General features: G+C 51.5%; 1 protein-coding gene across 3 annotated transcripts in view; it reads right to left on the reverse strand.

Moving 5' to 3' along the window:
* Positions 1 to 1,461: 1,461 nt before the first annotated feature.
* The window catches only part of EPHB2 (EPH receptor B2), a 186,040-nt gene continuing 165,778 nt past the window's right edge, over positions 1,462 to 21,723 (reverse strand). The window contains exons 7-16 of one of the 3 annotated variants that reach the window (XM_073794568.1): positions 18,838 to 18,907; positions 16,403 to 16,511; positions 15,436 to 15,503; positions 8,068 to 8,190; positions 7,230 to 7,477; positions 6,049 to 6,264; positions 5,143 to 5,292; positions 3,894 to 4,087; positions 2,261 to 2,416; positions 1,462 to 1,708 (exon numbers count right to left, since the gene is read on the reverse strand). In XM_073794568.1, coding sequence (XP_073650669.1) covers positions 1,600 to 1,708; positions 2,261 to 2,416; positions 3,894 to 4,087; positions 5,143 to 5,292; positions 6,049 to 6,264; positions 7,230 to 7,477; positions 8,068 to 8,190; positions 15,436 to 15,503; positions 16,403 to 16,511; positions 18,838 to 18,907 — 1,443 coding nt within the window. In that variant the 3' untranslated portion in view covers positions 1,462 to 1,599. Of the gene's footprint in view, positions 1,709 to 2,260; positions 2,417 to 3,893; positions 4,088 to 5,142; positions 5,293 to 6,048; positions 6,265 to 7,229; positions 7,478 to 8,067; positions 8,191 to 15,435; positions 15,504 to 16,402; positions 16,512 to 18,837; positions 19,001 to 21,723 lie in introns of all 3 variants that reach the window. The other 2 variants (XM_033841608.2, XM_073794562.1) reach the window with 2 other exon arrangements.

The raw sequence follows: 21,723 nt of genomic DNA on the forward strand, positions 1-21,723 counted from the left end.
TCTGGTGGAGGGAAGGAGGTGGGAGAGAAATCACATGCTTTCTTGCAAGGGGAGGAGAGGAGCACACCTGCACATGGTCTGACGGTGATGCTCTGGAGGGCTGGGATATCACAGTGAATGACCTGGGTCCTGGCCTGGTTTAGGCTCCCAGAGACAAAACTGGGTTCTGGCCACCCGAGGGCACTCAGGAACCTCGAAGGGGCCTGTTTGCCTGGGAAGTACTGGATAGACTGGGACAGAAGGAGATGGAGATGTGGGCAGAGGCTTCTGACCCTGCAGCCTCCTCCTCAATCTGTTGCTTTCAGAAACAGTCCTGGGGTGGGATGCTCCTCCACCTTGGCCCCCACCCTCCACCCAAATCTCACTCAGTCTCTGAATGGCCCAGATGGCCCCGTGGCAGTCGGCTTTGGTGAGGCCTGGCAGCAGGTGGGAACTCTATGCAGGGGGGAGGAGGGAAGGGTGTCAATGAAAACCATATAAAAAATCCAGAAATGTGCGTACAAAATCTCGCCCTTGGTGTATTGCCTAAGTCAGGAAGCAGAAAGCACCTTCTTCCTGGAGAAGGATCAAGTCCTCAAAAGGTAGGAAATGTCAAAGTGTCACTTCATTGTCATAAAAAAAAACCAACCAACAAACCCCAACCCCCCAAACCAAATCCACCCCTGACCAAAATACCCCCGAGTCCACAAATTGCTGTAAACAAACCCAGATGTAGGAGCAATCCTTCTCAGTGGCAGTCGTAGCTGATGGCAGTCATTGCAGCATCAGTCCTCCAGGTGTGGACCGGCAGGAGCGGGTGCCCAGCTGGGCCATGGCCGCCGAGCCGTGCGCATGACGTGGACGTGAGCTGCAGACCGGGGGGAGGGGGATGGTCAACCTCAGGAAGGCTGACCTTTCTGGCGTCCCCCCGTTCTCCCTGACCCAGGAGGACAAAAGTCCCTTTTCAGCCCCGGGAGCTGACAGGAGAAACAAGTCTCTTTCATTGGAGTTTCTAGAATATTCTCCAGAGACAGAAAAATTCTTCTGTTTGCCCAGAGGCAGCGGGACTGGATTTTCCAAGAGCGGCTCCGGGGTTGGTTGCCCATCGCCTGCTCATCCGCCTGGCGCATGGCTGTTGAGTGAGGCCTGGAAGAGCAGCCCCGGGGACGGGAGAGAAGTGTGGCCCCTGTCTCTCCCCTTCACATGTGTGTTCCTGAAAGTGTTTCTTGGCTCCGGCCAGGTCACCTTCCCAGAGGGAGTTGGAGAGAAACTGCTTTTGATCTCCGATTGGACAAACTGCGTGAATCTCCCAAGCCCTTTTTCTCCTCCAAGAACAATGATCGCTTTCCTTATGAGAATCCTCTTTCAAAACTATTCCTCGTGTTTCCCGCCCCCTCCCGGGATCTATTTTCTTTTGTCCCCATTCCCTTTTTTCCATCATCTGAAGTTGCACATGTTGTTCTTGGTGACGTCTCATGGCTGGAGCGCTGCTTGGTTCTTCCTGTTGCCCGTGGCCTCCTGGCAGGTGGCTGACCCTGCGGTGGACGAAGAACTGGGGGCCAGCATGTGGGGCGGAGGGGGCGGGGCCTGGAGGAAGAGGTGAGCTGAGGCAGGTGAACGTCAAACCTCCACAGACTGGATCTGGTTCATCTGTGCCCGCATCACCTGGATACTGTTCAGGATTTTTTTCTGGTGACCAGCCAAGGTGACCCCAACCCGGAGAATGTCCCTTGGGGAGAGAAGCACATGTGTTAGGGAAATGCGGGGGTGGAGGGACTCTTTCCAGGTAGAGCTGCCTGGGCTTTTCCAGGGGTTTTCTGCTGGAGAGGGGCAAGGGAGGGGGTGAAGGACCTGGGGGAATGGGTTGGCGTCTGGAGCTGGAGTGAGTGAATGTTGAGATGGGAGGAGCCCGTGATTAGGAATCAGGGTGCCTAGGTGCACGTGTCTCCTCTGTTTCGGGGGAGGAGAAGGGAACCTGCATTTACTAAGTACCCAGTCATTCACTTTATATCTCCTTTCATCTTCCTACCACTCCCCAGTTAACAGAAGAGAAAACTGGGGCTAAGAAGGGTTCTGTGATTTGCCCAAGGTCACAGACAGTGGGTGGCAGGAGACCTGGGTGTTGATATGAATGTGAGTCCGTGTTGGCCGTCTTGCCCCTTGGTCCCCCATATCCCTGCTGGGACACGGTCTATTCCTCACTTTCCAGAGCCCCCGCCGTGTGGCAGGATGGGTGGGGAGCGGGGCTAATGGCAGTGGGTGGAAGCGGCTGGGCACTTACTCCATCATCATCTGCGACACGACATCGAAGGAGGTGAAACCGGCATTGGCGAAGCTCTCCTTGTACTGCCCCATCTTGATGGCCTCCAGCCACTCGTCCACTGTGTTAAAGCTGGTGTAGTCAGGGATCGTGCGGTCCAGCAGCGGCAGGTTGATTCTGGGGGTGGGGTGGGCAATGGGGACGGTCAGGGCACATGCTGACCTGGGGGTGAAGGTAAGCACTACACTTGCAGGCTATGTGCATCCACGTGTGTGAACGCAGGTGAGTGTGTATGTATGTGAGCATTTCTGTGTGAGAGCAGGAGTTTGAACTCACGTAAATGTGCACACATATATGTGTGAGTAGGCGAGAGTGAGTGTGTGCAGGACTCAAAGCTGGGGTTACCTGGAAAGTCTAGGGAAGCCTCTACAGGGACTGCGGAGAGGCTGGACCACAGTGGAGAGGCTGGACCACAGTGGAGAGGCGGGAGATGCTTCTTCTTTTGAGGAGGAGGGATTTCAGCTGGACTAACTGTGCTGATTATTTGCTGTTTCCTCCCCTGATGCCATTCTGTCCTTCTCTACCATGGTTGTGCTACCGGAAGCTGATCTTGTGGACTGCCTCTCCAAAGTCCAGACAGAGCTGGCGGGGCTAGTGGGAATGACTTCCTGGCAGGTGAGGTGTGAAGTGACCCTCAGGCTAAAAGCTCAGAGTGATTTTTATCCGAAGAATCAGGAATGGCTGATGCAGGGTCATGGTGAGGAGGGATGGGCAGAGGCAAACACGAAAATCTCTTGGCCCTAAGAACTCGGCAGGTGAAGGACTTGGGCCCAGAGAGTCTCTGGCCACAGCCAGCCCTGGACCCCGAGGATATCTAGCCGGATGCCCCTCAGAAACCTTGTGTGATCAAGAGTCCTGAAGTGTAAGAGTGTGCAGGGCCAGGGCTGGCCTGTTGAAGCTGCCCGGGCAAGGCAGTTGTGGCTGCAGACCTGATGGAGGGCACCCTGGGACCAGTGGGAGAAGGAAAGCTCCGGGATCACTGGAGCTAGCGCACCTCCTGAGCCAGTCTCTCTGATATAAGGATGGCAACCCGAGTGTGGGGCGTGCGTGCATGTGTTTGTGTGGTGAGTATGTACTTCTGAACGTGTGTTCTCAGGGACCTGTGGATATGTGTAGGTGTGAGAGCCTACCTGTGTGAGAATGGGTGTCTCCATGTGTGTGATACTGTGTGTGAGCACAAGCATGAGCGTTTGTGCCCAGCTGTACGTTCACGTACACGTACGGGACTATATTTGTATGTGTACATGCATGTGTGTGTGAGCCTGGCCATGTCGAGGAGGTTGCAAATGCGAGTCAGAGGGTCCAGGTTTAAGTGTGGAGGAGGAAACTGAGTGAGGAGTAAATCTATTCACCGAGATTCTGACGACTTCTCTTAAAAGCTGTCCTCTCCGACCATGCTTTAAAAGATGCTTCCTCTACCAGACTGGGCTTCCTTCTCCTTCTCAGGATAGTCTGTGTCCTGCACTCTGCACCCCAAGGTAGTCATCTTTCCAACAGACACTAGCGCTGTCCTTCCCCATCCCAATTCAGCTTTACCAGAGGGGGTGGGGCCAGGGCGGAACTGGGAAAAGGGGCGGGACAGGTGGGGCGGTACCCGGAAGAGAGGGGCGCCATGGCTTTGAGGCTGTTAGGGTTGCGGATCATCTTGTCCAGCGTGTTGACGATCTGGCCGAACTTGGGCCGGTGGTTGCGGTCCTTCTGCCAGCAGTCCAGCATGAGCTGGTGCAGCGCGCTTGGGCAGTCCATGGGCGGTGGCAGCCGATAGTCCTGCTCTATGGCATTGATTACCTGGGGACAACACAGGGGCCGGGTGGGGCTGGCTGGGTGAGGTCAGAGCATCTGCCCTCTGGCCTGGCCCGTCTTGCCCCCAGTACGTGGCACGACAGACTTGCTTGGTTGCCATGGCAACTACCTCCACTTCCTGGAGGCAGCCCCAGTATGTGCCTCACCTGGGTTCCCACCATCTGTGGCCTCGGTCTGGCCTGGCAGCTGGGTGTTCTGCTCCCCTCACTCACCCACCCAGCACCCTGAGATACCCTCTGCCTCAGGGTCCACCGGGCTGACCCTCCTGTGGGCAACCCCACCTGGCTCTTCTTTCAGGGAAAAGAGCCCAAGCACCTCTCCAAACTCTCCTGCCCCCAGGGCCAAATTCACCTTCCCCAGCTTGACTGTGGGTACCTTCCCTGCTCAAGCATTCCCTGTTCTGGCGTTGCTGCAGATCAGAGCTCCTCGGATCGATTTTCAAACACCCCATCATTGAACCTCATAGACCTTTCGGATCAACTTTCCTCTCCATGCTCCCCGACATGACCCCTCATCATCCCACTTCTGGGCCTTTGCACAGGCTGTTCCTTCCACTGGAAGCCCTCGCGTCTCCAAGTCCCACTACTGTGTGAGTCCCACCTGTCTGTGAAGACTTCCTGGCTCATCTTGCCCATACTGGCCTTGCTCCAACACCTACAGGGCTGGACACCTGCCTCCTCCACTTTAGTACCTGATCATACGTAGCACCTGATAACTACATCTGGTTCCCAGAGTAACTGTCTTGTCTCCCATACGGGTGGTAAACACCTGAGGGGCAGATATGGTCTCATTCAGGGTTGGCCACAGGTGACAGCATTCTGAAGATTTGCTGGTTTGTGGATGGGTAGGCCTTTCCTACTCCTGAGTCCCCTGGAGAGTCCAGGGTCCCGTGCAGACGTTTGAATCAACCAACATCGGGCTGGGATCTCAGAGACCTTGTTCCCACCCCCCTGAGAGACACGCAAAAGGCCAGAAGTTCTGGATCTTCCCCTCCTGTCTGGCTGGCCAGAGAGGCTCTGCCCATCCCCTTGGAGACTTACGTCCTGGTTGGTCATGTCCCAGTAGGGTCGCTCCCCATAGGACATCACCTCCCACATGACGATACCATAGCTCCAGACGTCACTGGCTGAGGTGAACTTCCGGTACTGGATGGCTTCTGGGGCCGTCCAGCGGATGGGGATCTTCCCACCCTGGGGAACAGAATGAGGAGGGTTAACGGGTGGGAGGCTTACCCTCATGCCCTCTGCTCGCAAAGCTCCCCAGCCTGTGCCCTGTGCTGCACAACCACACGAAGTATCTTACTGTCCCCAGACCCACCTCGCTGCTCTGGGCCTCCAGGCGTTTGCACGTGCCTTCCCCTCCGCATGAAGTGCCTTTTCCCACTCTGCCATCTGGTAACCTCCTTCTCGTCCTTGAGGTCCCTCTGCAAATCTTTCCCTAAGTCCCATCCGAACCACCTCTGAGGCTAGGGATTGTGTCTTATTCCTTTCTGTTTAAAACTCTGCAACAACCCCAACAGATTTCGGGAGAGAGTCCTGAGCTGGGGCAGTCAAGAGTCTCCGCGATCTGGCCCTGCCGACTTCTCTGGCATGGGTGCCCACCAATTTCCCCAACAGCCTGTGTTTCAGTCACAGCTCCCCACGAGAATACGGCATCTGACAAACTTTTACTGGCACCTGGCTTTCAGCTCAGCTATCACTCCTTCTTGGCAAGCCTTCCTCTGCCTCCCAAGGCTGGTGTCTAACTCACAGCCCCGTCACTCTCTGGTGCTCTGCATATCTGTGTCCACCAGTCTGTGAGCTCCAAGAGGGCAGAAAACATGGTTTATGTCTCTACATCTCCAGGGCCCAGCACAGCGCTTGGCATGAGCAAGTGTTGCGGGGAGAGACGGATATTCGTCCTCCTCCCTGGCCCTGTGACTCCACTGTTCCCTGCCTCCATCTTACCAGGGCGCTGGTGTAGGTGGGGTCTGAGGTATCGTCCTCCAGAAAGCGTGAGAGCCCAAAGTCAGACACCTTGCAGACCAGGTTGCTGTTGACGAGGATGTTGCGGGCAGCCAGGTCGCGGTGGACGTAGTTCATGTCTGCCAGGTACTTCATGCCGGCCGCGATGCCCCGCAGCATGCCCACCAGCTGGATGACTGTGAACTGCCCATCATTTTGCTTCGGGAGAAGTGGAGGAAACACAGAGTAAATGGAAGGGCATGAGTCAGATCTCTGGAGCATTCTCAGAATGGGAAACCGGAGCAGGACCCTGCTGCTCTGGCCTGGGCTCTCGGTGGGAAGGACTCAGATGCTCAGAGACCTCAGAGAGGCCAGTTTCAGGGTGGTGGAGAGAACATGGACTCTGGAGCTGGTTTGACTCTGGCTCTGCCCCTTGCTGGCTGTGCAACCTTGGACATGTGACCTAACCTCTCTGAGTCTCAGTTTCCTCATCTGCGTGATAAATGGGGATAACTAACACCCACCTTCTAGGGCTGTCAAGAGTTCAACAAGAAGGTGCATGGAAGGTGCCTAGCACGTATTAGGTGCTTAATAAATATTTATTAAATAGCACCTAGTCTGATGGCATACTTCTGATTCCTAGTCAGTGCTCTTTGTCTAGCTGGTTGACTGTGATCTCTTGGGGGGCCTAGAAACTTTCCTCTGTTGGCCTTGTGCTCTGAACTCTCTCCCTGTACAGCTTTGGGAAAATCCAAATCTGGTAAAAACTCTGGACTCAGGGTCAAGAAACCTTGCTCCAGTCCTGGCTCTCATCTCGACCCTCTGGATGACACTGGGCAAACTCTACTTCTCTTAGAGCCTCAGTTTTCTCTTGTGCATAGTGAGAAGGCTGGCTAAGAGCTTGGAGGGAACAGATTTCAGGTTGTATGCCAACTCTGATCAACTCGCTGTGGTTTCCCGGATTGAGGAATTCCTGGATTGAGATGGACTCTGAGATTGCTTCTGGGTTTAGTGGGACAGAGTCTGAGATTTATTAGCAATGCCTGGCATGGGTAAAGGAATGGAAGGTGGCAGCAAGCAAGCCATTCTTGCCCTAGATCTTGCCAAGACCCTTTCAGGCTCTGACAGTATAAAGCTATGTCTACTACTCCTTTTCCTGCCCCACCATTCTTGGCTTCCCTTACCCGGAGGAAGGAGTCCAGGGAGCCATTCTCCATAAACTCAGTGATGATCATCACAGGTGTGCTCTTGGTGACAACACCCTCCAGGTGGATGACATTGGGGTGGTCGAACTGGCCCATGATGGAGGCCTCGCTCAGGAAGTCCCGGCGCTGCTTCTCAGTATAGCCCGACTTGAGCGTCTTGATGGCTACAAAGATCTCTCTCTTGCCTGGAAGCTTCAGGTGGCCGCTGCATACCTCACCAAACTCCCCTGGGACAGACACACCAAAAGAGGCAGGATGTCACGTACCAGGTTGGAAGTACCACCTCCCTCCCTGTTCCCTGTAACCTCTGCTCCTGGGACCTGCAGGAGCTTTTCCTCCTCAGTGGTCAGCTCATCCTCCCAGACACAGAACCCCTTTATAGAATGCAAGGGCCCAGAAGAGTCTCAGCCACCTTTGGGAGTAAGAGGAAACCTTTCATGGCCGTCCTGTGATATTTGGCTGGGTGTGGGGTAAGGATGTAGGGGAACCTGGGGAGATGGAGCGAGGGACCTGGGATGAATGGTGGGAGGGACAAAGCACTAGACTAAGTCCAGATACCTGGGTTCCAGACTTAGCTCAATCTCTGATGTGATGTGCAAGTTCCTTCCCAGTCCTGTTTCCTCATCTGGTGATGAAGTAGTTTTACTGGGCGAACTTTGAGGGCCCTTCCACCTTGGGTATTCTGAGCCTTCAGGCCTTGGAGGGTCCTCTGAGGCTCCTGCCCCACATCCTGCCCTCTATCCCTGGAGTACACACTGGGGTGGTCCCCTGACCCGTGACTGAGGCCATGGTACCTGAGAGGGTACCAGTCACCTACCTGCTCCGATCACCTGCTCAATTTTGACACAGGAGATGTCAATTTCCTTGGCAAACTCCCGCACTGCCTCATTGGGGTCCTCATAGGTGAAAGGGTCGATGTAGATCTTCATGCCTGGGGTCACTGGGACAGAAGACCAGGCTCAGTCATGTGCGCAGACACAAGATGTGGACAGATAGAAAAGTGAGAGCCAGTCCCTCGGTGGAGGGAAGTACACTCCCATGTGGCCCCTGTATGAATGGGGCAAGCCCCTGCATTTCACTTGACCTCTCTGGGTCTCAGTGAGCAGATGGGCACTGAGCTGAGTAGAAGGGTGAGGGGAACAGAGAGGTCAGCAGGGATAGCAAATAGGTTCTAGTTTTTGTTCCAACTCTAATTGATTAATAATGGCTTCCTGGAGCAGCTAAAAGACTGTCAAGATTGATTAACAATGTCTGTTATGAGTGTGGGCATGGAAGGATAGATAGGCTTATCACTCTTGTGATAGACAATCAGGGGGTGCAAAGTAAAGGAAGAGGAAGTCAAGAAGGAAGAGAGAGAACTGGAACAAAAATATAGAAAGAGCAGGCAACAGACCATGTTCTTGGGCTTCTGCTAAGGAGATCTCCCTGCCTTTCAAGGCCTCATTCAAGCCTCCTCTCCCCTCAGGAGACTTCCTGGCTGCCTTAGCCCTCCCAGGCACTGGAACGGCTGCCTCACAAGGGTCTGAGTACCCATGGCTCCTGGGCCCACTTCCGAGGTCTCCCCGCTAGCCAAGTCTTAAACCTTTCTGGATCTCAAATTCCCTGGTGATCAGTGTGAGGCTGGCCATGGGGCATATGAAGTTGATTCCTGATCTGATGTGGATTTTTACTTTTTGATGCAGAAGGGAAGACTGTAACTTGGATGTTAAAGACCCAGTTGTGACCCCAGCACTGAGTCAGCAAAATGCTTTGAAGGAAGGGAAAGATGATCTATCCCTCATTCCCCCTCCCAGATAACTAGTCTTCCACTTCCCAGACCATCTGGCCCTCACCCAGCCTGGGCCTCCCTCTGGTTCCCCAGCTCCCTGCCCACATTCTCCCATGGCTTCAGGAGTTGTGACTTTGGAGGCAGCAGCTCTGGGAGTTGGGAGGTGAAGTCCCTGGGCCGTAGCAAGGCTTGGCTGGTTGGTGAGTGAGGCCACAGCCCTGCTCAGTTGCGTGATCTTGGACATGTTAGTTGACCACTCTCAGCCTCTAATTCAGACATTCCAGTATTCCAAGAGCTGGAACCTCTAACACAGGGGTTGGCAAAATGGCCCACTGCCCATTTTGTAATAAAGTATCATAAATAAAGTTTTATTGGAACACAGCCACACACATTCCTTTGCCTGTGGCTGCTTTCACGCTACAGTGGCTGAGTTGAGCCGTTACAACAGAGACCATAAGGCCTGCAGAGCCTAAAATATTTACTGTCCCACCCTTTACAGAAAAGCTTGCCAACCGCTGCTCTAATACATTATTCTCATTTTGGATTATTTGTGTGGGTGTCTGTCTAGCCCTTTAGGTCAGGGTTTTCTTAATTTGGGTCTGTGAACCACTTGGCAGTCCCAGGATGGGTTTGGTGGAGCTGCTGAAATGGAATGCAATTATTATTATTGTCTCTTTGAATTAGAAAAGTAATTCATGCTCCTTATAAATAGTTTAAAATTTACGTAAATATATATTGTTGAAAGTAAAAGTTCTCCGAAAATCTATCCCTGAGTATAGACTTTTTTTCTGGATTTTTCTGTCTTATAATTTTATATACACACATATGCATATTTGTGTTTCTCCGGCCATAGGATCCAAAACTTTTAGCAGACTCAGAGGAGTCTGAGACCCTAAAGAAGTTAAGAACCACCATCTTAGGCTGTGGGAGCCTGGGAAGAGGGGGATGGGTACATGTTTTTTTCTCATTCCTTTCTCCCTGGCATACTGCATAATGCTCTGCACATAACAGACACTGAGTGTCAGACGACAGAATCCAGATGATAGAGATAGAAGAAGAATAATACCAGCTTCCACTTTCTTAGCTGTTTGTCTGTGCCCGACACTGTGCCAGGCTCTTTACATGCATAATCTCATCTTCTCCACTCATCAACTCTTGGAGGAAGGGATCATTACTCTCATTTCACGTGTGAGAAAACTGCAGCTCAGAGAGGCCAAGTAATCTGCCCGAGGCCACACAGCTAGCAAATGGCACAGCCAGGATTTGAACCCAGATCTGTCAGAATTGAGCTGAGGGCTGGGGCTCTTAATCACCATGCTCACTGCCTCTGGAGGAAATCCACCCAGATCTGGTCCATGCGTCCTCCTCCTGGAGTACTCAGCTGTGACTCCTTCCCCAAGTCAGCCCTCCTCAGAGAGGGTGCATCAGCTCCCCGGAGATGCTCTCTTTTTTGCCCAGACTCGGTGTCTGGCCTGTAGTTCTTGGCGACTGACTTTCAGTCTCCCTCCCAATAGAACTGGGAGAAGCCCTTCCTGCCGGGCCAGCTGGGGAGGAAGGACAGGAATGGGTCAGCTCAGGGAGCTAAGGAGAAGCACGGCAGGAGCTCAAAGCCAGTTGGGCGCTGCCAACCAATCAGATGCTGTCCCAAGCCTTGGTCAGGAGTGCTAGTCAGGAAGGTTCTCTATCCCTTACAGGACAGAGGTACATGCCTTCACCTGGCATTCCAAGTGCTCCGTGAGGGGCTCCACTTACAGCTCCCTTGTTCCTCTATATGCCAGCACAAGGAATTATTTACCCAGAGGTCCCAGACACACGTCATAATTGCTTGCCTCCATGCTTTTGTTCATGTGGTTCTCTCAACCTGGAACACCCTTTTCCTCCTTTGTGTCCAGATCAAATGCCACCTCCCTTGTGAAGCCTGCCTGGATCCCTTCAGTGGAGGCCAATGCCTTCTCCTCAGGCTCCTGCTGCCCTGTCTCCACACCCACTCCCCCGGATGTCTGTGTGGCTTTTCTACCTTGTATCAGGGCTCCCAGATTCACAGGCCCACAGCCTCCTGCCACCGCTTTCTGGAACACTCTCCTGCCTGTGAGAGTGCTTGCTTTACTCTCCCTCCCCCAGAGGGACAGCAGCCATGTCTATCTCGTTCTCGCTAAATCCCAGGGCCTGGCACATAGAGGGTGCTGGAAGAATAACAGCATTACTCATTGGTAATGCTGGTTTTCTCTCTCCACCTGTTTGGGGTCATGAGTGCCTGATGAAAGCTATGAATCTGCTTGTTGGCAAAGTATTCACGTGTATGTGCACATGCCCACAGCCAGCATATAATTCTGGAATGTTCACATGCCCTGGAAGCTCTAGGAGTCTGTGAACCCCAAGTTGTGAGCTCTTGCTCTAGAATGTTTCCTCTGGAGTATATGTGAAGGTGGTATAAAGTAGGTGCTTAATAAACGCTTTTGAATGCACGGCTCTGAGCACAGCCATCCCTGCTTTGGTGACCCTTTGGTTTCGCCTCACCAAAATTAATAACACTATTGGCTCACAGTTTAGCATGGATTTACCACACACGAGACCCTTTTCTAGGTACTTTATAGGCATCGACCCAATTAATCCTCCCTAACAATCTTCCCAGGTAAATAGTATTATTAAGCTGAGCTCTATGGAACTGTCAATATTTGACTGCTTCTGACCTGCAGAAATGGCAATTTCATTTGGTCCAACATAATATTATCCTTCCCATTTTTGATGAAGAAACTGTGGTATAAGAAATGTTAAATGACCTGTCCAAGGGGACACGGACACAGCTAATAAATGACAGAAGTGTTGTTTGAATCCAGGCTGCAAAATCTACACTTACAACTGCCAGGCTACCAGTTTATTCTGGGTGCTTCCCCAGCCTGTGTCTTGGGATAGAATGTGAGCTCCTTGTGGCCAGAGCCTTGCACAAGGCCTGGCTCCCGGGAGGGGCATCTGTTGAACTGAAGTTGAATGAGGACCCCTGCAGGCAAGAGTCTTCAGAAAATATTGGACTCTTGGATGATTTACGACTGTCAGGGTCACCAACTGCCATCCTGAACCCACATGGGAAATTCAGGATGAGGGAAGGAGGATCCAGGCATCCAGAGACCTGGATTTGAATTCTGGATCTGCCAGTAATAATGGCCACAAATAAGCTGCTTTATGGGTTTGAATTCAAGATCAACCACTGTATTGACCTGGCTGTGTGAACTTTGGCAAGTTACTTAACCTCTCTGTGCCTCACTTCTTTCATCTACAAAATGGAGATAATAAATAAACAAATCCCCTACCTTGTAAGGGGGCTGCAAAGATTAAATGAGAATCTTTTTAAAGGGCTTTGTACAGTATTTGGCAAATAGAAAGCACTGAATAATTGTTAACTGTTATCATGAAGAGTTGGCTATTGTTAAATATTATTATTACAAAGCGCTTTAATATCCATTTAATCCTCATAACTCTGTGAAAGTATCATTCCTACTGCTTCGCATATAAAGATGCCAAGGCTCAGAGAGGTTTGATGGCTTCCCCAAGGTCACCTAGCTGGCCAGTAGCAGCGTATGGCTGAGAAACCAGGTGAGTCCCCCTGGCTCCACATCCAGGCACCATAGCCCTCGGTACTCATTCAGCACCTGCTGAACGATGGAAAACATGAGCCCGTGAGGGTGACTTGGAGCCATCACACACATACCCGGGCCTCAGCTTCCTCCTCTGTCCCAGCCACAGAGGGTGGCTGGTGGATATGCGATCACAGGGCTGGCAGGGCTTTGAGAAAAAAAACAAAAAACAAAATCCTGCTCAGATGCAGGGCGTAGGAGCTTGAGCTTGAGAATGTGTTGATCTGTGAACAACACGTTCTATTCTGGGGTCTATTTTGAAAACAAATCCCTGCTGTCACCTGTTTCCTTGTTACTGACTCACCCTCTAAATAGTGATGCTCCCAAATGGTTCCAGGTGACGGAGCATGTGAGCCTGTCTTATTCTAGCTCAGAAGGGTGTAGGTAGCACAGCGTGGCTAAGTGTGTGTGCTCTGGGGCCAGACACCCTGGGTTTGTACCCTGGTTTTTGCCTTGCACAGCTGTGGGACCTCTCTGTGTCCTGGTTTCCTCATACTCAAAGTGGGAAATTATCAGGATTAAATGAATACACACACGTTAAGCATTAAAAGAGTTCTTGGCACAAAGAACACAATACGTTTAAGCTACATCTACGATCATGATTTTATTACTTGGGGAGTAGGATGGGGTGATGGAATTTATGAATTTTATTTTATTTTATTATTATTATTATTTTTTTGCGGTATGCGGGCCTCTCACTGTTGTGGCCTCTCCCGTGAGGAGCACAGGCTCCGGACGCGCAGCCTCAGCGGCCACGGCTCACGGGCCCAGCCGCTCCGCGGCATGTGGAATCTTCCTGTACCGGGGCACGAACCCGTGTCCCCTGCATCGGCAGGCGGACTCCCAACCACTGCGCCACCAGGGAAGCCCTTGAATTTTATTTTTAACATACAGGTGGCTTTTTATTTCTGTGTAGTTAAATTTGCCCACCTTTGTCTTATGGTCCTTCCATTGCTTTTGTGCTTAGAAGGTGCTTCTCCACCCACCTATCAGTTAAATAGTTACCTAAATTGTCTTCTGGAAATGTTAATGGTTTAATTATTTTTACATGTTATGTCTAAAATGACTTTTAAGCCCAGGAACTTTTACTTCAAGTTAAGTCTTACCCAGAGGCTTAGTATCTAGAACTCCTTGGCTTTGCTCTTTCTTGCGTACCCTGTATCCAATCCTGCAGCAAATCTGGCGGCTCTACTCTCAAAGTGTGTCAGAATCCAACCCCTTCCCACCACCTCCCCCGTTGCCACCCTGGTCCAGCCACCATCATATCTTCCCTGGATTATCCCAGCAGCCACCTCACGGCCCCTGTTCTGTCCTTGCCTGGCACAGCCCAGCCCCTTCAGTCCTTTCTCCACATGGCAGCCAGAGAAATCCTGTGAAAACTGTAACTCAGAACACATCAGTCTTTTGCTCAGACCCTTCCAGAGGCTTCTCATTTCACTCAGAATGAAAACCAAGGTCCTTCAACGGTTGATAAGAATCTACATGTCATGGCCCCTCATACCTCCTGCTCCTGCCCCCTCACTCTGCTCCAGTCACACTAGCTTCCTGGCTGTTTCTGAACCTGCCAGACACGTTCCAGCCTCAGGGCCTTTGCACTGGCCATTCCCTCTGCCTGGGATGCTCTTCCCTCAGGTTCTACACAGTTCGCTCCCCCAGCTCCTCTGCACCTTTGTTCAGAGGAAGCCCTCTCGATGAGGCCCACCCCTTCTCCCCTATTTAAAAATGAAGCGCTGACCCCTGCAGCTCCCAATCACCCTGTTCTACTTTGCTTTTTTTCCCATGGCACTTTTCATCTTCTGATATACCATACGCTTTACTTGTTTATTGCATGTGTTTTAAAAAATCCCCTGTGCCTCCCACTAGGATATAAGTTCCACCAGGGCAGGGATATTTGGTTTGTTTACTAGTGTGTCCCCAGCACCTAGAGCAGGGCCTGACATACATCATGGGCCACAACAAATATGTGACAAATGAAGCGATGTGCTGATGACCCCCCTTACTTGGTGGCCAACTGAGGAGCCCTGTGGTACCCCACTGAGCCCATTTGGAATTCCTGTTTGCTGAGTGAACCGAAGCGAGGACCCACATGTCCCCTCCCTGCACAGGTTGTTGGTTCTGCCAGGGTCAGACGGAGAGGAATCTCTGCTCTGCTCTTCTCTCTGATCCGCTCCCCAGGAGGGGCATCTGCTCTGGGAGTGTGTGGCTCACGTGCCCCCAGACCTGGCTGAAGGTGGGGTGGGAGGGAGCAGGAAATGGAGGCACTGAGCAGGCACAGCAGGAGGCCTCCTGCCTCCCTTCTCTCCCCTCCCAGGCCAGAGCCTGGGCTTCTCACCATCTCACTCAACTCCTGTGTTTATTCTGCAAGGCTGTACCCAGTGCCTGCTGTGTGCGGGGCCGCCCGCTGGCGCTGGGGAAGCAGTGGTGAGTGTCAGACAATTTCAGGTCCCCACGTGCCCCCAGCGTAATGGCGGGGAGAAAGGAAGCGGTCGTCACCACGCAGCCAGGTAGGGGGGCACGGTGTAAGCACAGACGAGGGCCCTAAATCCAGGGTGGGGTCAGGGAAGGCTTCTCAGAGGGGTCTGTATCTGATGAGGGAGAGGGAGGGACCCAGGTAAAGAGAAGGGGGAGTGCTTCAGGCAGAGGGAGTGGCATGTGCACGTTCGTTCGGGGAACCGCTGGGCATCGGTCTGACTGCAGCAAGGGTGGAGGCAGTGATAGAAGGCTGGACAGGTTGCTGGGCACTGGCAGTGAGGGCCCGGGTGCTGGCCCCGCTGGGTATACATACTGTGGCCACTGGTGTAGTGCTGCAGCTTGTCCGTGTACTCCGAGTCAGCGCGCTCAAACCCCCGTCTTCTGGAACAAGAGCAAAGGGCTGGAGCCACCTGGAGGCACCCGGGGAGCTGGGAGCCACAGTAGGTGATAGGGAGAGGGTGGGCAGGCCCTTGAAACCACCCCCTTGCCAGAGGACGCCCTGCTGGCCCCTGGCCGAGCAGCTTCACCCACCCTGGTCCCACTCAGCTCTTGCCACCTCTCCTACTTCAAGTCCAGGCTCACGATTTCCCCTGTCCCCTCACCAGCTGAGCCCCTTTCAAAAAGCAAAGTCATCTCTGGCCATGGCCCCTGGCCCCAGAAACTCAGGGGCTTCTGTCCATCTGACCTTATGACCTAGTCTGTTCTTAAGTGGGGAGCTCTAAGGAAGAAGGGAGAATCTTTGCATTAAGCCCAGCAGAAGTCCAGGAACCAGTCCCATCGCCTGCCTTTGCCTGTGCTGTGCCAGCCACTTGGGATGCCCTTTCCTGCACCTCTTCCTGTCTGTGTCCTCTCCCCTTCCTTCCAGCCACCTTAGCCAGGGGGGCTTACCCGAGTTCCTCAGTCTGCTTATGGCCCTATTCATGAAGGGGCCTCTACTAGAGCAGAAAGTAGGGTGATTGGTACTCCCTCTCCACCATCCCTGGCTCCGGGCATCCTGCAGTCTTTCCCACCCACTGTTCTGAGATGTCCCTTCATGCTGGAGTATTAGTGTCTCAATGTGCCACCTCCTCGAATAGTGGACTTGTCCAGGGCAATGCTTGACTCAAAGGGATGGACTGCCAACCATGGCCATTTAGGCAGTGGGAGGCCACTTGTGTGTCTCCAGGCCACCCAAGCCCCTCCTGTCCCCTCTGTTCACAGACACTGTTCAGGAATGGCAGAATGGGCGGACAGCCCTCTTGGACAGCCAGGCCTGGACCAGGCCGGGGGACACCACCCACCTGTTACACACGATGGCGATCACAACCACAGCGATGAGGAAGACCAGGCCAGCTGCCGAGGAGCCGATAATGAGGGGCAGCTTCTCCTGGATGCTTGTCTGGTATTCGGCTGGAGAGAAAGCACAGCACAGTGTTCTCAGCCTGGCTCTGGGGGTCATGACCCCCTGCATCCCCACCATACTGGGTCTCCTTGGATCCCAGGTCTGTTCCGCTCCTGACAGAGCATCTGTCATGCTCGGGTGGAGAACTGGCTGTCACTCCCTCACAAGTAACCTTGGACAAGTCCGTGAACTGCTCCAACTCTCAATTTCTCATCTATAAAATGGGCATAATAATGCCTGCATCTCAATTTGATATGAAAATCAATAATAATAATTATCTGACACATATACAGAGGCAGTTAAAAGCACAGACTCGGGCTTCCCTGGTGGCGCAGTGGTTGAGAGTCCGCCTGCCAATACAGGGGACACGGGTTCGTGCCCCGGTCCGGGAAGATCCCACATGCCGTGGAACGGCTGGGCCCGTGAGCCATGGCTGCTGAGCCTGCGCGTCCAGAGCCTGTGCTCCGCAACGGGAGAGGCCACAACAGTGAGAGGCCGGCGTACTGCAAAAAAAAAAAAAGCACAGACTCTGAAGCTGAACTCCTTGGGTTTGAGTCCCAATGGTGCCACTTACTATCTGTGTGATCTCTGGTAAAGTGACTTACCTCTCTAGGGCTCAGTTTCCTCATACGTAAAGTGAGAAGAATAATTCCCATTTCGTGGGATTTTTGTGTAAAGGACTTAGCATAACTTGTAGCACATAGTGAGCACTCAGTAAATATTAACTACTATTGTTTTCAAGTGTTTTAAGTGTCTGTCATGGTTAAGTATGTTATGCATCTTGTGTAATTCTCAGAATAGTCCTATGATGTACTGCCTATAATTATCCCATTTAACAGATCAGGAAACTAAGGCTTAGCAAAATTGTGATTTGCTTAAGGTCACACAGTTAGAAAGTGGCCAGTGCCAGCATCTGAACCCAGGTCTGTTTGATCCAAGGCCATGGGCTTAAGTGAGATAATGTGTAAAATGTGCCCAGCATTGGCCCTGGCTCTTGGAAACCATTCGGTGCATTCTCAATGTCATCAACATCTTCATTGTTTAAAATTTTATTATTACTACTTCTCATTGCCTCCATGACCGGACAGGAACTTATTGAAGTCAGGGACTAGGTCATTTGTGGGTCCTTAGAACCAACACATATTTGTTGAATTAATAAAGAAAGATCTTGAGACAGTTCCCCAATCCCCAGGTCAGTGACCCTCATCCAACATGCAAGAGGACCTAGAGAGGTGAAAAACGCTGGCCATGAGGAAGGGGGATTTTCCAGAGGAGGTGAATACTAGAAGAGATGGTGGAGCTATAAGGGAGGACTTTTGTGATAAGACTTTGTGATAAGAATTCAGGGGTCCAGGAGTCTCTGAAATGTTCAACCAGGCAAAGGCTGAGGCCCATGCCCAGTGGTTGAAGCAGATGCTAAGAAGGGATACTGAAGTCTGGTCATAAGTATTCTGCTCTGGAGTTTGGCTGGTTGGGGAAAGGGCCCCCAGACCCACAGCAATGACAACTATGACCTTAACTACTATCTGGTGAGCACTAAGTACGTGAGATGTAGTGCCAACCCTGTGCTACGGCCTGTACCTTTATCCCCCATCCTGAGCCTAGTTTGATGATGATGATGATAATGAGTTAGTTGTTATCATCCCCATTTATAGATCAGAAAATTGAGGCTCCGAGTGGTAAGGTGAGTTACTCAGGACACACAACTAGAGCTGAATTAGCACTGTCAGGCATTAGAGTCTGCATTCTATAACTGTGCTGCTTCTCAAAGATTATTAGAGCAGGAAGGGTGCTTAGAGACCATGTGGTCCCAAACTTGGAGACACAAAGCACACGGGCTACAACCTTCCATTCTCTTGCCCAGGGAAGACATTACTAATCCATCCCTGCACTTCTTCCTGCTGAGCTCAGATGTGGCTTCAGAAATCTTCTCAAACCAACCGCAAGTCACTGGAGCAATGTATGGATAAAATGTTTGCTCTCTCAGATGGAATATGATAATTTCATTTCATCGATGAGAAGAAACTGGCCCAGGGAATGGAACTGGCTTGCTCAGAGTGGCTTTGCAAATTGGGGCTGAGCTCCCAACGGTCCTGGGAAAGGACATGATGGTAACGGAGGAGCTCATATCTTTTCCGGGCCACAGAAACAGTCCTCTATATGTGGCTGTGCGGTTTGTACAGTGCACAAAGGTTCTCACCCGGGAGGGAGGGAGAATTGACATCTAGAAGAGGGGGTGCCTTTTCTAATTTGCATAAAGGCACTTTGTAGGAGGTGGTCCTTGTTCTGTTTGTAGAGTCAACACCCTCCTCCTGCCCTCTGCACCCTGCTTACCTTCCGTCATGGTCTGGAAGTACATCTTGCCACTGTAGCGCCCGTAGCCCGCCACGGTGCGTGCCCGCACCTGGAAGACATAGATGGCGCCGGCTTTGAGGCCCTGCACAGTGACCGTGTTGGTGGGGCTTTTTATGGCTGTGGCGTTGTACTCACTCAGCTCCTGCCGAGGAACAGAGAAAACAGTTAGTGAGGTTGTAGCCCAGAGTCCACCATCCACTCCTGCCACTTGGGGCGGGTCTGGCTACTGGACAAACATCTGTGGTTCCAAATTCTTCACTCCTTTCCTGTAACAGAATCACATACCCAAACCTTTTGCGTATGATTTGCAACACTTCCCACAAAAGAAGGCAGAGCATATTTCTTTGCCTCACGGATGCTGAATTTGTTCATGTGACTTGGTTTGGCTGTTGGAATATTCTAAAGGACGTAATGCAAGTAGAGGCTTTACATGTGCTTGTTGATTTGACCTGGTCTCTTATGCTTCTGCCATCTGCCATGGTGAGGCTTAACCTGGGTAACAGCTGGTTCCAGAAGGAGAAACTTGTGAAGAAGACCTTGACCTAACTCCTAGGCTGAAACAGCACCACCTCAGTTGACCCACAGACAAAAACCTATGAGCAAGAAAAATAGCCACTTGTTGTAAGCCACTGGATTGTTGGAATTGTTTGTTCTGCAGCATCATCTCAATAACAGCTGACTAATACACATATGCTGAGTGGCCACTGTATGCAGACCCTGAAGACTAGACTGTGGGTTCTTAGAGACAGCAGGGAGAGGGCCCAACTTATTCACTTCTGCATCCCTCTTCCTGCCTCATGCCTCTACGGATTAAGTGGACGGACCCCCTTTCAGCCTCAGCACATTTGAGTGAGGCAGGAATTAAGGCCCAGAAAGGGAAAATGATGCTCAAGGTCACATACATCAGTTGGTGGCTGCTTTGGGACTCAAACTAAGTCTCCTGCATGAAGCCGCCTCTAATACCCATGCCTTTGGATACCCAGGACCTGATGTTCCCTCCTTTGAGAGAGGAGAATGCCAATTCTGACCTGATCACTGTCCAGGGTGACCTGAGGTGTCTGGGACAGGACAAAGATCCAGCTGCTGCAGTGGGAGTGGAAAAGGGCTTGAGTTGATGCAGATGTTTACCAGCCTACATGATGCTTGTTCAGGTGTCTGTCAGCTACCCAGCAAACCCTCCCCAAATACCCTCTTTGCACTAGGCCCTGGGTTGGGCACTAGGGACTCACAGGAGGTAAAGCAGAGACCCTGGCCTCCTTGGAGAGCTCAGTTCAGCAAAGCAAATGGTGGGGAGGTCTTAACCCTTTGAGGATCATGAACCCCTTTGAGAAACCGATGAAAAGCTATGAACCCTTATGTAGAAAAATGCACACCTGATTGTACATGTTAATCCTGTACGTGGCCGGGTACGCACAGCCCTTGAAAACTCTCATGAAACAATTAAATTCAGTGTGAGCAATGTTATTACAGATAATAATTGTAACTACAATCCTATTATGTAATTACACAACTACACTGTAATAATGTAATTACAATGTTATTATAGTGTATAGGTTAAAGGGAACTGGAGCCAGACTTTCTCGGTTCAAATCCTGACTCTATTATTTACTACCTTTGTGACCTTGGGCAAGTTCCTTAACTTCTCTCTGCCTCCTTTTCCTCACCTGTAAAATGGGGATAATAATAATAATAGCTACCTCAAAGCGTTCAGAGAATGAAATGAATTAATATGTATGAAATGCTTACACGGGTAGGGTAAGCGCAGTGAGCCCAGGGGCATGTGACCTGGCCTGGCTGGGGGATATCAGATGATGTCAAGGAAATCTCCCTGGAGACTGGGGGCAACTGGAATGGAATCTTAAAGAACAAATAGAAGTCACGCAGACAAAGAAGCGGGAGGGCGTTGCTGGGAAGGAGCAGCAGGTGCAAAGGCAAGGAGGTGAGAAAGAGATTGGGATGTGGGGGCAGTAGTGGATAGGCAGTCTCTTCTCCTGAGCCAGATCACCTGCCTACTCCTCCAGGAAGCCTCCTTGACTTCCTCACCAGATGTGCCTCCCCTCCTCTGAGCCCTGGAGTACTTGCTGTCTGGTTTCGGCTATGTCCCGTCACCTTAGGCCCATGCTCATCTCACTCCCTTGATTGTAAACTCCGGAGGGAAGGGGCTGTGTTTCGTTCCCCTGTACCAAGCACAGGGGCCTGCATGCAAAGTCCTTTGCCAACGGCCACAGGGCGAAGGCTGTACTCCTTAGCCTGGCATTCCAGACTCTCCATGACTTGCCTTTTGCCAGTCTCTCCTGCCACATCCCCAGGGTCCTCCAGGCTCCAGCTATATGCAACTACTTCCCCTTTCCCTAGTAGGACTGCCAGATTTAGAAAAAACAAAACAAAACAGAATGCTCAGCTAAATCTGAATTTCTGCTCAACAATGAATAATTTTTTAGTATAAGTATGTCCCGTGCACTCTTTGAGACATACTTATACTAAAAATATATTTTAAAAAATTCAAATATAACCTGGTGTCCTACATTTTATTTGGCAATCCGACCTTCCCTGGACACTCTGAGCCTTTGCAAGTGCTGTTGCCCCTGTCTGAAATACTCTTTACTCATTTGCCTGGCAGTTCCCTACTTATCATTCAAGACTCAGCACAAGTATCGCCTCGGCTGGGGAGACTTCCCAGATGTCCCAGCCAGAGACTGCAGGTCCATTGTCTCCTCTCCCACCCACTGTTCTGATATAAATGTGTCTTCTCTAAGCCTGTGGGTTCCCTGGGGCAGGGACCTTGTCTGGTTCATCTCTGGTACCCCCAGGCTGGGCACGTAGTATGTGCTCACTAACTACTGACATAATGAATGAATGAGTGAA

Source organism: Tursiops truncatus, chromosome 1 (genome assembly GCF_011762595.2).
Source record: "Tursiops truncatus isolate mTurTru1 chromosome 1, mTurTru1.mat.Y, whole genome shotgun sequence".
Classification (NCBI taxonomy): Eukaryota; Metazoa; Chordata; class Mammalia; order Artiodactyla; family Delphinidae; genus Tursiops; species Tursiops truncatus.